The sequence below is a fragment of the Gossypium raimondii genome, chromosome 10 (assembly GCF_025698545.1).
Source record: "Gossypium raimondii isolate GPD5lz chromosome 10, ASM2569854v1, whole genome shotgun sequence".
Classification (NCBI taxonomy): Eukaryota; Viridiplantae; Streptophyta; class Magnoliopsida; order Malvales; family Malvaceae; genus Gossypium; species Gossypium raimondii.
This window is the reverse complement of record NC_068574.1, coordinates 2,136,317-2,151,711: the sequence shown is the minus strand read 5'-3', so window position 1 is coordinate 2,151,711 and position 15,395 is coordinate 2,136,317. Positions and strand designations below refer to the sequence as shown.

The 15,395-nt window shown below is 33.4% G+C and overlaps 2 protein-coding genes across 5 annotated transcripts; both read right to left on the bottom strand.

Moving 5' to 3' along the window:
- Nucleotides 1-2,634: 2,634 nt before the first annotated feature.
- LOC105777073 (ethylene-responsive transcription factor 12) lies at nt 2,635-3,509 on the bottom strand. Its single transcript, XM_012600130.2, has one exon. The coding sequence runs from the start codon at nt 3,366-3,368 to the stop codon at nt 2,859-2,861; it is 510 nt and encodes a 169-aa protein (XP_012455584.1). The 5' UTR covers nt 3,369-3,509; the 3' UTR covers nt 2,635-2,858.
- Nucleotides 3,510-3,656: 147 nt separating this feature from the next.
- LOC105777072 (receptor-like protein 4) lies at nt 3,657-12,263 on the bottom strand. Of its 4 annotated transcripts, XR_001128181.2 has the most exons (12): nt 12,005-12,261; nt 9,757-10,812; nt 9,463-9,610; nt 8,815-8,886; nt 8,567-8,638; nt 8,144-8,215; nt 7,993-8,070; nt 7,663-7,844; nt 7,432-7,564; nt 7,153-7,320; nt 5,638-5,701; nt 3,657-4,229 (listed from the first exon to the last, which is right to left on the bottom strand). XR_001128181.2 is itself a non-coding variant. In XM_052622154.1 (9 exons), exons 1-9 carry the CDS (start codon nt 12,072-12,074, stop codon nt 7,443-7,445), a joined length of 1,872 nt encoding a protein of 623 aa, XP_052478114.1. In that variant the 5' UTR covers nt 12,075-12,261; the 3' UTR covers nt 6,974-7,442. The 4 variants fall into 4 exon arrangements, 1 of the variants encoding a protein (XP_052478114.1); XR_008189941.1 differs by having other exon boundaries at nt 7,153-7,564; nt 7,973-8,070; nt 12,005-12,263; XR_008189940.1 differs by having other exon boundaries at nt 3,889-4,229; nt 7,153-7,564.
- Nucleotides 12,264-15,395: the final 3,132 nt, after the last annotated feature.

Below are 15,395 nucleotides of genomic sequence, written 5' to 3'. Positions count from 1 at the left end.
AAAACCGAAATGAAAAATACCAAAAATCTAATTGTGACTCAGTTTAACTAGGGACTACAATTTTCCATGAAAACCATGAACATAAGAGTATTAAAGCAAATCTATTGGAGTTATTGTATGAGGTATTTGCTATTGAAGGTATAGACATCAAGTAGGAAATGTTAGGTTTGCTGCTGAGTGAGTTCATTAGAAGTACTCGAGACTAAAACTACAATATGATATTTAGATTGATTGGGTTTAAATTGATGTTTGTACTTGTTATATAATTACAATAAAATATATAATAATCCGACTCAGAATTCAATTTGATTACCGACCCAAAGTACCTATGATTTAAGTAATCTCAGATACTCCATTTCGGAGTTTAAATTCTGCTTTCTGAACCGGGGCTCCATCCCCCTCCATCTCGTCTTCTGTTGATACCATGTATCAACATTACTCAACTTTTGTAACAAATTTCAACTCTGAAAGAAACCCTACAAATATAAATGTATTCACTGATTTACCTGAACAATCTTTAATGTATACATCTCATTAATTTATCTTTTGTTGCAACAAGACAACCTTCCCATGATGTGGTTTGAATACCATTCAATGTTTCTACCATGATCTGCCAAACCCTAAGCCATCATTTTAGGGGTTAAAACGATCCAATGTTGGTATTCCCTAGCTAGCTAGGCCGCCTCAACCACATTATTATGCTTTTGGCCTTTATTTATCCATGGGGGGTACACAACCAATATGGCAAAGGGAATTTTTTTGGGTGGAAACTATTCAATGGAAGGCTATCAATATGCCAATTTGCCTTTTTTATTTTGACTCAAAAGTCTTTCCATTCCGCATGATCCTTTAAAAAGTATAGTGCAATAATAGTATGGTACATTGCTTTTAACATCTTTGCCACTATGTTTTAACCCTATTTGGCTTTTGATTTTGGCTTATCAATCTACTTCAAATTTGTGCTTTTTATATCATACTTGTATCATTGTTAGTATTACTAGAATATATTAAGGTTGTAAACGAATACGGTGTTGGATGATTTTTGTTCATTTGCATTCGTTTTTAAAATTAAGTGAACGAACATGAACAAGATTCCGAGACTTGTCTATTAACCAAACTGAACAAGAACAAGACATTTTGATTCACCAATGTTCATGAATAACCTCATTTAATAAATCATTGAAGCTTGTTTATTGTTCGGTTATTATAGTATTGATAATATTACTATTGTTTGTCTGTTTATTTATGTTTCTCTTATTATTCACGATTAAATGTATATTTGTTTACAAATATGATCATGTTCGATTCTATGTTCGTGACAATATTTGTGTCATGTTCACGAACATATTTGTTTGATGTTTAAAAACAAGTACATTTAATACAAACAAGAGATCATACAAGCATATATAATTTTAAACAAACGAATATGGATATGATTTTGAGGTTCTTTACGAGCACAAACAATAATTTTTTGTCACCGACATAGTGGGTGTACTGTAAGGTAATCATTTTGTACTCGTACTTTTATGAAATGCCCAATATGATACATGTACTCTGAAAATATCTAATGCGATCAATTCGTGCATTATTTGAAATCTATATTTTCATAAAATATATATTGTAATACATGTATTTTGAAAATGTTCAAGAATTAATGCTTAAACCAGGAAACTTTAATATCATACACAACAGTGTTATTATATTTTCTTTTATTGATTAATATGAAAAGAAGCAAATATTATATTCGTAATGGATAACTTTCATAGGTTTTGAGGCATGCAAGAGGTAGGTAAGCAAGGACAAGATACAAAATGGACCACATTTTCCCATAAAATCGAGTGTAACTAAGAACCCTACCCCCACCATTTGCCTTTTCTACAAAATTTCCCTTCATTTTCTTAAATCCCATTTTTATTTGAAAAAGCAAATTAGGGTTTAAGTAAGAAGCACCTCACTCTAAAATTAAAGCATGACCCAATATATTCTAGGGGGTAGAAAATGTTATAAGATCCATGTATAAGATTCTAAAAAGACGGTATATTTATCTACAATTAGCGTAAAAATAATAATAACAGTAAGATACGATAATGTAAGACAGAAAAAAGGAAAGTTAAAAGACATTATACTAAAAATAAACGCTCATCCAAATTAACCTTTGCTAGAACAATGATAAAATTGTATTTAAAGTTTTATAAAATAACTTGGCAAATGAATAATAAATCAACTAAACTAAATAATAAACTAATATTTCGGGGGGCAATATAATAGGAACTGGAGAGTAGAAAGAACGCGCGACGAAGCGAGTTGGTCTAAACAATAAGCTGCTGCTTTAATGTAAACCAGATCTCTGAACACGCGAGCTATAATAGGAAGGCAAAATCCACACGCTTTGGTTCGCATTTTGTACCACGTCTAAATACACCCCCCAACTTTACAGTGTTAGCTGCCATCGCCAACTGTCCAAGCCCCACTCGCACCTAACCTGCGCGTGCATGTGCTTTTTCTTTTTTTCCTCAACAAAAATACATCCTTTATGGCTTTAGAAGCAGAGATTCTGCATCTGTATCTGTTTGGTTCCCGGGTGGCAGATTAAAATCGACGATTAAATCATATTCATGCAGTAAAATAAAAAAATGAAGATAAAAACATCTGATAAAGTGTTTTAAATCATACATAAGTTAAGGAAAAAAACATATATTTACACAAAGGGTCCTCAGTTTTTAATATGTTTTTTTTTTTTATGATTCTTAGTTCTCAAAATACAGAATAATTACTAAACAGAAGTAGCAAAGATGCCTAAGGAAGGGTTAAAGGTTAAAAAGGGAGCCTGCAAAATGCCTAGAGAAGAAAAACCACATTCACAGCCACAGTGGAGGTGGCTCATTCAAATCTATAGGCAAACCACGTCGAACAATCCCAAGAAACGACGCCGTGTTACCATTTGCGGTCACCGGAGGGGAAGTTGAAACGGAGAGGACATTGGGTCTCGTCGAAGACGATGGGTCGGGACCAAAGTTCATATCTTTAATACCACCAGCTTGAAGGAAATCACCCACGGCGGCAAAACGGTGATGGTGATGAGGTGAAGCTAAAGCCCAACGATGGGGATTATGAGAAGCGAGATTAAGATCAAGAGAAAGAGCCGGCGGCGGAGAAGAAGAGGAAGACGGTGTGGGGAAGTTGGTTTTAGCTTTGGCACCACGGAGGGACCTAGCTGCTCCGTCGTAAGCGAGTGCAGCTTCTTCGGGTGTGTCGAATGTACCTAACCAAACCCTTGTTTTCTTCCATGGATCACGTATTTCAGCTGCGTATCTTCCCCACGGTCTCTTCCTTACACCTCTGTAGTGACCTTCCCTTGAGGACGCCATGAAAGAGAAGCTCAAAGGTTTTAGCTTTGGGGGTTATTAGTATTAGTGGAAGAGAAAATATAAAGAAAAAAAAAAAAAAGAAGTAAATATGATATGAAAAGGGAGACCGGAGGGGACTTTGTGTGCGTTTGTTTGTAGTTAAAAAGAAGTGACCCACTACGGTCTCTCCCGTACCCATTACTGCAAATTTAAATGTTAAATGCTAATTCCATAGTTAGCCCCTCAACTTTAATTTAATATCTAATCTAGTATTTGTATAACCAAAATATTCAATTTGGTATCTATACTATTCCGGAATGTTGTTTGAATTGGATTAAATTGGTTTGGAGCACCGGTGTGATTAAAAAATTAGATTGGTTGACTTATGAATTAGTCGATGATTTGATTGATTCGATCATCAATCTGATTTTAGAAATCTTACTATTCTATTATGTACCAACCTACCCCAAAGCTTTAATATCATCTAATTTCATGATGACTTCACAAGGACGAATAAATGAATGTCATTATATGATTGATATAATATCTTGAATATAATTTTTAAAATTTTATTTATTGCTTAAAATAAGAAATAATAATTTAATCAAATCCCACCACCAATCATTAAATTAAAGTTTTGTATCAAATTAGACCTTTTCTTTATATAAATACCACATTGCCCATTAGATGAAAGCTCAAGGACTAACCAAGACATTAACCCATTATAAAATAAGAATATATTTAAATAAAGAAAAGAGAGAGCCGCCGCCTGATTAGACGTGTGGAGCAGAGGGGGGAGGTGTGTCTGTCAACTGAGTGAACTCAGCGCCGGTGCTTACGTATGCCCTATTCTTTTTTCTCTGTACGGGTATTCAGCGGCGCCTGCATTTAATATTCTTTCAGTATAAAAACTATAAATAAAAGAAAGGCATAATAACGTGTTTGACCCTCTAACTTTACGAAAAAAATCATTTTAGGCCTCTATTTATTTTTTAGTTCTTTTTAGTCTTTAAACTTGTATTTTTTGTCAAATCACCCTGAAATGGATGAAAAAATATACATTTGTTAACTGTATTGACATGACATACACGTGAATTGACATGTCAACATTTAATTAAATTTTAATTTTTTATACTTTTTTAATAAATTTAATAAAAAATTAATTAAATATTGACGTGTTATCCATGTTGCAATTTACATGTATATTACCACAGAAAATTTTAAAAGAATTTAATTTTTCTATAAATTTTGAAGTGATTTGATAAAAAACATATATTTAAAGGTGAAAAAATAAATGGGACTGAAATGAGTTTTTCATAAAGTTGGAGGGTGGGAAAAGGTATTATGCCTAAAAGAAATAGAAAAGATGATGATTAATATAAGAGTGGGGACTGGTGGAGATGGCAGAGAGAGGATCAGAGAGCAGGAGGGGAGGGTATGACGTGTGGGGCAGTTGAGTGGGAGGGTGAATAGCAGAGGAGAGAGATAGAGACCCCACGTGGAAGGTACATAAGGAGGTGTCTGAGTTGCAGGAGACAGGACCGAGTTTGAGTTGGGGAGGGAGTGAGTCTGGAGTGAAGTGGGGTGGCGTGTTGGACTCGGTTTTGAGAGTCAGGAAAAAAAGGGTAGCAGCAGCAGTCCAGTGTTGGGAAGAGAAACTGTGAAAGGAAGAAAGGGGTAGGGGGGGTGAAAATCACTGCAGGTTACTGACACCTTCTCACGTGATGTTATTATTTTTATTTTATTTATTTATGTTGTATGTTTTTAGGGCTGTTGATTCTTGTCTTGGTATTACACTACATCAATATTAATTAAGAGGGTTCTATCCTTATTTTAGATATGTAGACGTTTTAAATTGTATGGTTAATGAATTTATCGAATATGTAAATATTTTAAAAATTAAAAAAATTAGTATTTTGAAAATATAATCACAAATTCATAATATGAATTTAATTATAGAAATATATAAAATATAAATAAATATATATTTTAATATTTTATTCTCTTTTAATAGTGAAATGAACTTATTGAATCGATCAAGTTGGGTTGAAAATGAATTTGAGCATTATCTTTTTTTAGAACCGAACCTCAACACCTCTCAAGGAGAGAGTATTTTTTTCAATTTACTAATAGCTTATCTAAAATTTAAAAAAATTTATCAATTAAATAAATTTTTTTTTTTTTTTTCAGATTCAGGTTCGGTTTTTAATTATAATTTATTATAAATCATATATTAATTAATTTTAATAAATATCGGCTTTTGTATTTATTAACAAAAACATTCATATACCTTATTTGTTTGGACTTAGGGAGATGGATTCGCTGCGTGGAAATCACAATGTCAGACCTCTAACCTACATAGACCGAAGCATGATGTCAATCAATGCAGAATTTGGCGTCATAATTAAAACAAATTTGAATTTACTATTCATACGTAATTATTACTTGCCTCAAAATTAAAGGATTGATTAATATATACAAAACTACCTCAACTTTGTAAATTCTATTTATTTAGTACTTGAATTTATTTTGGATCTAAACTTGAAAACTTTAAGTCAACTTAATACTTTTTTAAACACTTAACTAACACCGTTCAAATATGCTAACGTATCATTGTGATACGTGGTAGCCTTATATTTTGACACACTGCATGTGTCATCATGTTATTGATCGCAAATATCACATTCATTTTTTTATATTTTAAAATGTCACGACAATAATTTAACAAAAAAAAAGGTAAACCAAAATTTAAAAATTTAAAAAGCAAATGCACTAAATTCTTAGAAATACAAATATAATGACTATAGAAACAGTTCAACCTTTATACTTTTAATTTTTATCAAAATATAATAATAATACTTCTTAATTAGACAACTAGTTATTTTAGCTATATTTATGTTAACATCACTTTTTATATCCATTATTTTAAACTAATATTAGAGTAGGGTAGATTTTTCTATACCTGATCCCAATTCAACTAATTGAAAAATTGATTTTAAAAAAAACCTTGACTCTATCAATTGGGCTGGGTTAAAACTAGAGATTTCCATGGATTAGACATTATGCTTGTAATTAACAAACCTAATCTTATTTTAAGTTAGCTCATTTAAAAAAAATTCAAAACTATATATTTATATTATTATTAATTTAAAATTTAATAAATTTATATATTTTTCATTTATTAAAATTTTAGTCATATTAACATTTTTAGTCATAATACAACTATAGATTTAATTTTCATAGGTTACAAATTATATAATATATAAAAATAATATAATATAAAAACATTACAAACAATAAAAATAAGCCAAGGTGAGACTGAGCTTTAAATGTTCAAGCTCAAACTCGATCCATATTTTAAATGAGACAATCAAACAGGCCTTTAAACTTAAGCGAATAGTTCAACCCATGAATAAATTTAATTAGGAATCATTAAATCAAAATTTCTTTACCCCTAATAACAGACAACTATAAAGATAAACCCTTTACTATCAAGACGAATGATAAAAAATTTGAATTCGAATCATATGAACGAAAAAACAGCACTAGAAAACTTGTCTCGCGTTTAAGAATTCAATATTACTTGAATTCAAATTAAATGAAAACTTTTATCGGATGCAGAAAAATTTCATAAAAAATATAGGATAAATAAGACCTTAAATTATAATTGTATATTATTATTTGTATATTGATCTATAAGCAAGACTATTTGACATAAACATATGCTATTTTGCTAAAGTGAAAATCTAAACAAATATCTAAGAAACAATTAGAATGAATTTAAACTGACTAAAACAAAGCTTACATGAGAATTAGGTGTTCGCTGTTTTCCCACTCTGCCACAACCCGAGCGAGTAGACAATGATTTTCCTTCCAAAATTCACACATCACAGAAGATAATGTACTTCAGTTTTGCTGCATTTTTTTGTGACTGTTGGGGTATCTGACCTTTTCGAAGTGATTCTATAGGGGCCTTTTAAGGAGAGAGTTTTACAAAATAAAGAAGATTTAGGCAGAAGCATCATGAGCTAAAGAAATGATTGTGGTGCTAGCAGAACCAAACAAGAAGAGTTGGGATTATTACTATGATTATAATTACGATAGCAAGCTTGGTCCATTCTCAGCAGCTGTCCGAGTATGGCCATGATTATGGTGCCTTGACATTTGGATATCGTGCGAGAATTGCGTTCTTGCTTTTGCATATGGAGCACCTCTTGCTGCACAAGCCAATGAAATATGAATATGCAATGCAGAGAAAAGAGAGAAAAAAGCACCAAATAAAATTTTTAAGTTGTTAAATCATGAAGGTACTAACCTGCTATCTGCTGTGCTCGAAGAATGTTCTGCCGTCTTTTCCAATAACAAACTGAACAGATAACAAGAAGTAAAAATGATAGGGATACACCGAAGGCAATGCCAACCTTTGCACCGGCAGAGAGGTGGGGTCCACATGTAGGTAATCCGGGTATGCCGCAGAGACCAGCATTGTCAGTAAAACTGCAAGCAACTAGAGTAAGCATGTGCAAGTGCATGTGCTTGTTTGTCTTGTATAAGAATTTGTTTACTTATTGATCATTATGTGGAAGTTTTGATACTCATAAAGAACATTTCAGGCAAATACTAACGAAATTCTGGGAGAACATACTTGAAGCTAGCTCCATTCAAAAGCCTTCCTCCAAGTGCACCTGGGACTCTTCCAGACAAAGAGTTGCCATTAAGATTCCTGCACAATCACAATTTCAATCAGGTTCTTCAGTCGAATGTTCAGATTCCGGGTCAAGCAAATGAATTCTTACAATCTGCGCAATGCGGTCAAGTTCCCTAGGCTTTCAGGAATTGATCCATTGAGGAAATTGTAGGAGAGGTCCCTGCAATTTGTATCCAGACATCATATAAATAACATTGATAGAGCCTAGCGAAATGTGTTCTAAAGTGAAATAGTCATGTGCTACTCTTAGCCAGACATCAGACTCTAAACTCAAAGTTTCCTTCAAGAAAAGAATGCCAATATCTAGCATCAAGAGTTTAGTGTCCTTTCAAGTGTGATTGCTATTGAAAGAAGAATGCAACAAACAACTCCAAGGATGTGCTACTGATCAAGAAAACATTAGTTATGATGTGTTATATCAAACCCAACATAGCATGTTCGTGCAGAAAATACACAAATCATTACAATCAAAGGAATATTCAATAAGGAAAAGAAATCACGATACACTTACAGCAATTCTAAGCTGGTTATGGTTCCAAGTGATGATGGAATGACCCCGTGAATTGTGTTTCCACTCAAGTTTCTATCAAGGCCAAGCTCAACATAAACAAGAGAAATGGATATTAGGCATATATGAAAAGGAGGTTCATTTATTGTAAAATTAAGAATATGCGAAAACATTTAGATAGTTCGAGAAAGCAAGCAAGGGAAAATAATTTTTCTGTCAGTGAAACTTAGAAAAGAACTATCTGTACTTACAAGCTCTGTAGATGAATTAGTTTGGATATGTCATCAGGCAAGAACCCCTTAAGACCTTGGTTGGCAAGATCACTGTCATGCATAAATTAAAAGACGATTACTTATGGTAAACCCATATAACTGGTGAAGGCAACGTATATTAAGCTTTAAATGATAAAGTTGCAAATATAAGTTTAAAACAGTTATATTTTAGGCTCATAAAATGGATACATATATATTCTAGGAAACACTTGCTATATGTAATTGATGCTTCCCCTCCAAAAACTAATTTGCGTATATGATCATTGATGCTTCCTTTGCATTCAGAAAATCAGAGAGCAGAGATGATGTAGGAACGAATCAAGTGCAGATATTAGGGCCAAATGGGTTAGGTAAGACCAAATAGAAGAGAAGAGATCAATGGAAGCAGCTTTGACTTATAATTTCTTCTCACATGATAATATAATTTCCTCGCGTATGCACATGTTCTCATATTTTTTTAACATGACACACTCAAATGCTGAAAACAGTTTAAGAATAGCTTTAGCTATCAAGAACAATGGATAGGCCATAGCATAGACATCAACAGAAGCATACTGAAAAGAAGAGATATTCTCAGCAGAAATAAATAATAAAGCTCAATGATTAGGAAAATGCTCAAGAGCGTACAGGCCATCAATGAACCACTTGCTGCCAGATTTATCAAATTGACAATCAGCTCCACTCCATGGATGCTCCTTTGGAACACATGGGTCTCCATTCCATGCAAAACGATTTGGAAGCCCCAGTGATCTCTTCAATGCCTGTAAGGCCCTAACTAGAATCAGGAATTATCAACAAGTTAGTAAATATCTACCACCTTTCATGAAGAACCTTGGTCATTTGCAGTAAAAAACAATTTCCAATGACCAATCACACACATCAGCATAAACAGTATGCAGAAATAATAGAAGAAAGCATTACCTTCTGCTGATGAAGTTTTGGACTCAGCAGCTATTACTTGAAAGATTTCAATGGCATTAATGATAGCACGGTGGCCTTCTTTAGGGTGAAGGGTTATTGTCAGTGTCCTACCACTAACAGCAACAGTTGTATTAAGCACTAGTGCAGTATACCGGTCACCACTCATCTTCAAAATATCTATCTCTTTAAATATAGTGTCACCATTAAGCAGAACATCAAACACCCTTTGCCCAGCATCTGTGACTAAAGCATCAATCTCTGCAAAGTGTAACCATATGGAGTAGTTCTTATTGGGATCCACATCTATTGTATAAGCTAGATCTGGCTGGCTATCAGTACTAACAACTGCACTTTGATAAAGGGCTTCTGGATAGAAGTTTGGTGCATCTGAAGCTTGTTTAATGCTATTTTCAGTAGATCTCGGCTCGTCAGCATTTTGGCCAAAAGTTCTGATGGGTTCCCAATATCTATCTCCACCCCAATGATCCCCACTATAATCCTCATCAAATCTTGGCTTTGATGTGCCACAAGTCAGTCTTGAAGTTGTTTTCAGGATAACACCTTTGCCCCACTCTGGACCAGAATAGTATGCTTTATCATCAACTTGAAGAATTTCAATAGAAATAATTGCTGGATCTCCATGACCAGTGCTATGGAAACAAATAGATACTGTGCCATCTAAAAGAAACACAAGGGCTTCAGCAAACACCTGGTCATCATGGCTAGTCCAGCCTGACTTCAGTGAATGAATCAAGGTGCCTTCAACAGATATCTCAAATAGAGGTTCATCGTCAAAATCAGGCTGTTTAATTAATCCAAAGAAGATCCTCAGAGTATAGTGTCCCTTCGGTACTCTATTAATCCCGTAGCAATTTTCTGGACCTTCAGATAGAGGGAAATATCGGAGTGTTTTTAGAGGAGGAGTAATGAAACTTGGAGTTGTTGCATTAGCTGGAATCCCACCTGTATACCCAAAATCTTTATACCAAAGTGCATATGTTGGTGCTGTTCGGACATTTTGACGAGCCCCGCAGCTTATGCGCATAGCAAAAGGTGCTGTAGCAAGAAAACATGGCCATTTAGTGCCAAGAACTAACCATACAAGAAGAATGTATTAGATAAAATATGAAAAGTGAATACACTTTTATCCACAAACTCTAGCTACAACTCACTGTTGCAAGAAATGGTAATGCTTATAATTTTCTTTTGATTTCTTATTTCACAAGTCCATCGAAAGATTTGACATAGAATTCTATTTCACCAACATAGTAATATGTAATCGAAGAAGAAATTCCTGTGGCATGGTACGGACAACTGTATCCACAAGAAAACCATAAAATATTCATGTTGTTCCTCTGTCTGGCCATGGCAGAATTGTTTTCTTTTCACAGCAATTTTTTCTTCTTTTTTTTAAATGTACATTAATGATTTTGCTTTCGATTATTTTTCCTACATTTTCGATCCAGACACTGTTAATTCCACAAAAAACACATTCATATCCCCCGATACCGTTCCTTTTGACTCAATCTCACAACTCACTGAACAACAACACGAAACACTCAATTCACGTTTAAAAAAACAGCCAATCGACCAAACAAACCAAAGCAAAAAATTGAATCCTAAACTGAATTATAAAAAAACAAGAAACGTTTATAAGAAGCTTAATCAAAATGAAATGTAATTCTCACAACCCACTTAACATCAATACAAAACACTAAATTCACATTTCAAAAACCAGCCAATCGACCAAATCACCAAAGCGAAAAAAACGAATCGTAAACTGAATTATAAAAAACAAGACTCGTTTATAAGAAGCTTAAAAAAAATAAATGTAATTCTCACAACTCACTGAAAATCAACACAAAACACTAAATTCACATTCCAAAAACCAGCCAATCTACCAAATCACCAAAGCGAAAAAACGAATCGTAAACTGAATTATAAAAAAACAAGCCTCGTTTATAAGAAGTTTAATCAAAATAAATGTAATTCTCACAACTCACTGAAAATCAACACAAAACTCTAAATTCACATTCCAAAAACCAGCCAATCTACCAAATCACCAAAGAGAAAAAACGAATCGTAAACTGAATTATAAAAAAAACAAGACTCGTTTACAAGAAGCTTAATAAAAACAAATGTAATTCACACATCAAATATATCCAACCGAATCTCTAATGAACTAAAAATAACACAGATAACAAAATTAAACATGTTATTTTAAAAAAATGCAGTAACAGAAGCTAACCGGGCCGAGCTGAAGATGAAACGAGAGATAAGAAGAAAACGAGAAGCCATAATAGAGTAAATCTCAGCATCTTTTAAGCTTAAGTTTAAGCCTTCGATTCACTTCCTCTGTGCTTTCTTTTGCTCTCTCTCTCTCTTTTTTGGCTACGGTCTCATCATTTTCTCACATTCTCTTTTTATCTTTTATTATTATTATTTCTTGCTTTTTTAGAGAGAAAGAGCGTATGTGTGTGTTTATGCTGGGGACGTGATTGCAGCAAAGACTGTTGAGAATTTAAAAATTTTCTTCATTAAGTTGACCAAATAGAGTTGGAGATAATCAGCGACAGGTGAGTTTAATCAATGTTAATGGACCCGTCTAATCAGACGGTGATGGAAGTGGGTTACGAAATGGTGGGGCGGTGGAGATTTAGTGGCGGGGCCTGGTGGTGGACTGGTGATGTGAAAAAAAAAAGAAAGAAAGGGGAAGTTTTTAGTTGATTTACTATAATGCCACGTGATGTATGTATTTGTGAAACAAACTCGTCGATGAAAGGCACGTGACTACTGACGAGTAGAACTGAAAAAGGAGGGAGGAAACGAAATTTTTGTTGAATTTACTTAAATGACCTTATGATTGTTTGACTTTTTGATCGGACGGTTGAGGGTAATGGTATGATGGTCAGAGAGAGGAGTTGCTTTGTTGACTTTTGACTTTCACTTGGGCACGATTTGGTGCGCAATCCGCGGAGTGTTATGTGCCACAGTAATGCCTTTATCGACAAAGCAACTTAGAAATGGGGTCAAGTTATGATTTCTTTTTGCCTTTTGGTTAATTTACTATTTTGTATCTGGTTTAATTTCAATGTTTAATTTTGTATTTTAAGTTTTTTTCAATTTAGTATCTAATCTCCTTTTTCAATGTTTAATTTGATTCCCATGCCAAACGCTATCTTCCAGACCAAGGTCTTGGCCCCTTAATTGATTAGTATAATTGTTTGGGAAATTTATATTTTTCGACCCCTTGAAGAAATTAATCTATCAATTTAAGTCATTTTAACACAAAATGTTTAGCTTTGGCCCTCCTATTTTTTCCAATTTTAAAATGAAATTAAAATAATTGCATGATGTTACTTATTAACAATGTATGAAAAGTTTATAATAGCAAAATTAAATTCTTAAAAATTATGTAGCAGTTGACTACTAACTCTAACTAATATTTTGACTAGCCTTATATATTATTTTGATTAATTATATATATAGAGCAATTATTATCGATATTTCGTTGGCTGGGAAAATGGACAAGCTTTTAAATTTCTCACCCAAAGGACCCTTCTTCAACGAAATTAGTTAATGTTGAAATAATGCAATTCAATGTGTGTTAAAGTTAACCTACCATAGCATTTATGATGTTTAATTGTTAAAGTTAATTATAATAATTATTGGATTGAAATATGTTGGGATCTACTCGTATAAGTAAAAAAACGAGTAAAATAAAAAAAATCAAACACATAGATATTTACGTGAAAGACTCCTCTGAAGAGGATAAAAACTGCAGGTAAAAAAGGTTTCAACTTTTTATTAAATGAGTAAACAAACGATAGTAAAATATGGAGAAAATAAACCTAAATGTGCTAAACGTAGATTACCCAACCCCGAAAATAAAACCCTAACTCGGGAACAAAATTCTCTCCATAGTTACCACGAATTTCTCACCAAAAACTTATTTGCGACTACATCTTGTTGCTCCTAAAAGAAAAACTTTTGCTAATTGGCATGTGAAAACAATAATACAATGGTCATTAGAGTTCTAATTATACTAAAATATCTCTAGAATAATCAGAATAAAACTGGGAGAAGCAGTCCTGCTTGAAGCCTAAAACGCGATTGTCAAATAGGAGAACACGTTGTGACGTCGTGACATGCCAGCTCTCCTCATCACAAAATCGATTTCGCATTTGTCTGGGGTTTACATTGTGTTGTCCCGACAAGCCCTATCTACTCGTTACGACGTTGGGCTTATTTTGGCCTTTCTTCAACTGTTCATTGATTGTTGTCTTAAGTGCATGCAAGCTTTTCGATAAATGCGAGTCACACTCTCACAAAATAAAATGTAAATAAATAAGCATGAACTCTAATTTAGATAAATATAAATATTTATATCTTTTATCAATTTAATCCTTATTTTTTAGTCTAAGGTATTATACTATTATTATAAGCAAAAGAAGTAAACATTCCCTCCCGAAAAAAAAGAAAAGAAAAACTCAAAACATTACTAAGATAAAATAATTTCTAATAAATAAATAAATATACGATCCGTATCTATGGCCGATATTTCTTTAGATGGAATGGAATTTAATGGATTTTTTATTTAATTGACTTTAAAAATAAATTATTTTATGTATTTCGAAAAGATAGGTTGGGGCGGTGTATTGTAAATTTGTAACACATGTGTCGACGTAACAATGACAGGGTTGCATTAGACTTGACCATGGGCCGGGCGGGTTCGAAATATGGGAAGGTTCGGGTAAAAATATAGGTTCGAAATATGGGCTTGGACAAAAAAATGAGGCCCGTTTAAAAAATGGACCGGGTTCGGGCTTAACTTTTTTGGCCCGAGCCCGGCCCGAATGTAATAAATATATATTTTTTATTTTTATTTTTATTTATTTTTAAAATGCTTTAAAAATATTTTTATTTTTATTTTATTTTAAAATTTTTTTTGTGTTTATTAAAAATCGGGCTGGGTCTGGCCGGGCTCGGGCTTATTATTTTTTTCCCAGGCCGGGCTTGGGCAAAATTTTAGGCCCATATTTCGGGCCGGGCCCGGGCCTAAGAGTTGGGCCCAATTTTTTTCGAGCCCGGCCCGAACCCAGCCCGGCCCATGGACAGGTCTAGGTTGCATCTGCATGTTGTAATTAAATTACGATTTGACATTAAAATCCAGTTTCAAAAGTAAATTGGTAATTAAATTTCAGTGTATTTATCTCTAATTATATTTTTTTAATTTTTAGGGAAGAGTGAGAATTGAAGTAATAATACAGGTAATTACGAGAAATTATTATATGACCCTTCCCACCACATCACCTATATGGTCCATTTCCAATTTTTAATGACATTTCAGTAAATTTTTAATTCCAGGCTCGAGTTTGGGTTTGGAGTTCAAGTTCAGGTTTAGGGTTCGAGGTTAAGAGTTTGAGGTTTAGGATTCAAGGTTCAGGTTGATTATTTAGGGTTTAAGAATCTGGGTTCGGGGTTTAAGGTTCTGGTCCGAGGTTCAGAGTAAAAAATTACAAAATTTATGTGCTAATGACATGGAAAAAATTATGGAAATATCATTGAATTATAGGAAGGGACCATAGATGATGTGGTAGGAATAGTTCATAAAATAATTTCTTGGTAATTACACTTAA

Bases quoted from the DNA above. Each gene is read 5' to 3' on its own strand.
- LOC105777073 (XM_012600130.2), bottom strand. From the start codon at position 3,368: ATGGCGTCCTCAAGGGAAGGTCACTACAGAGGTGTAAGGAAGAGACCG.
- LOC105777072 (XM_052622154.1), bottom strand. From the start codon at position 12,074: ATGCTGAGATTTACTCTATTATGGCTTCTCGTTTTCTTCTTATCTCTC. The intron at 8,887-9,462 runs GTACGCTCTTGA...TATGCATGACAG, and splicing joins AAGTGGTTCATTGATGGCCT to TGATCTTGCCAACCAAGGTC. The intron at 8,071-8,143 runs GTAAGAATTCAT...GTGATTGTGCAG, and splicing joins TTGACCGCATTGCGCAGATT to GAATCTTAATGGCAACTCTT.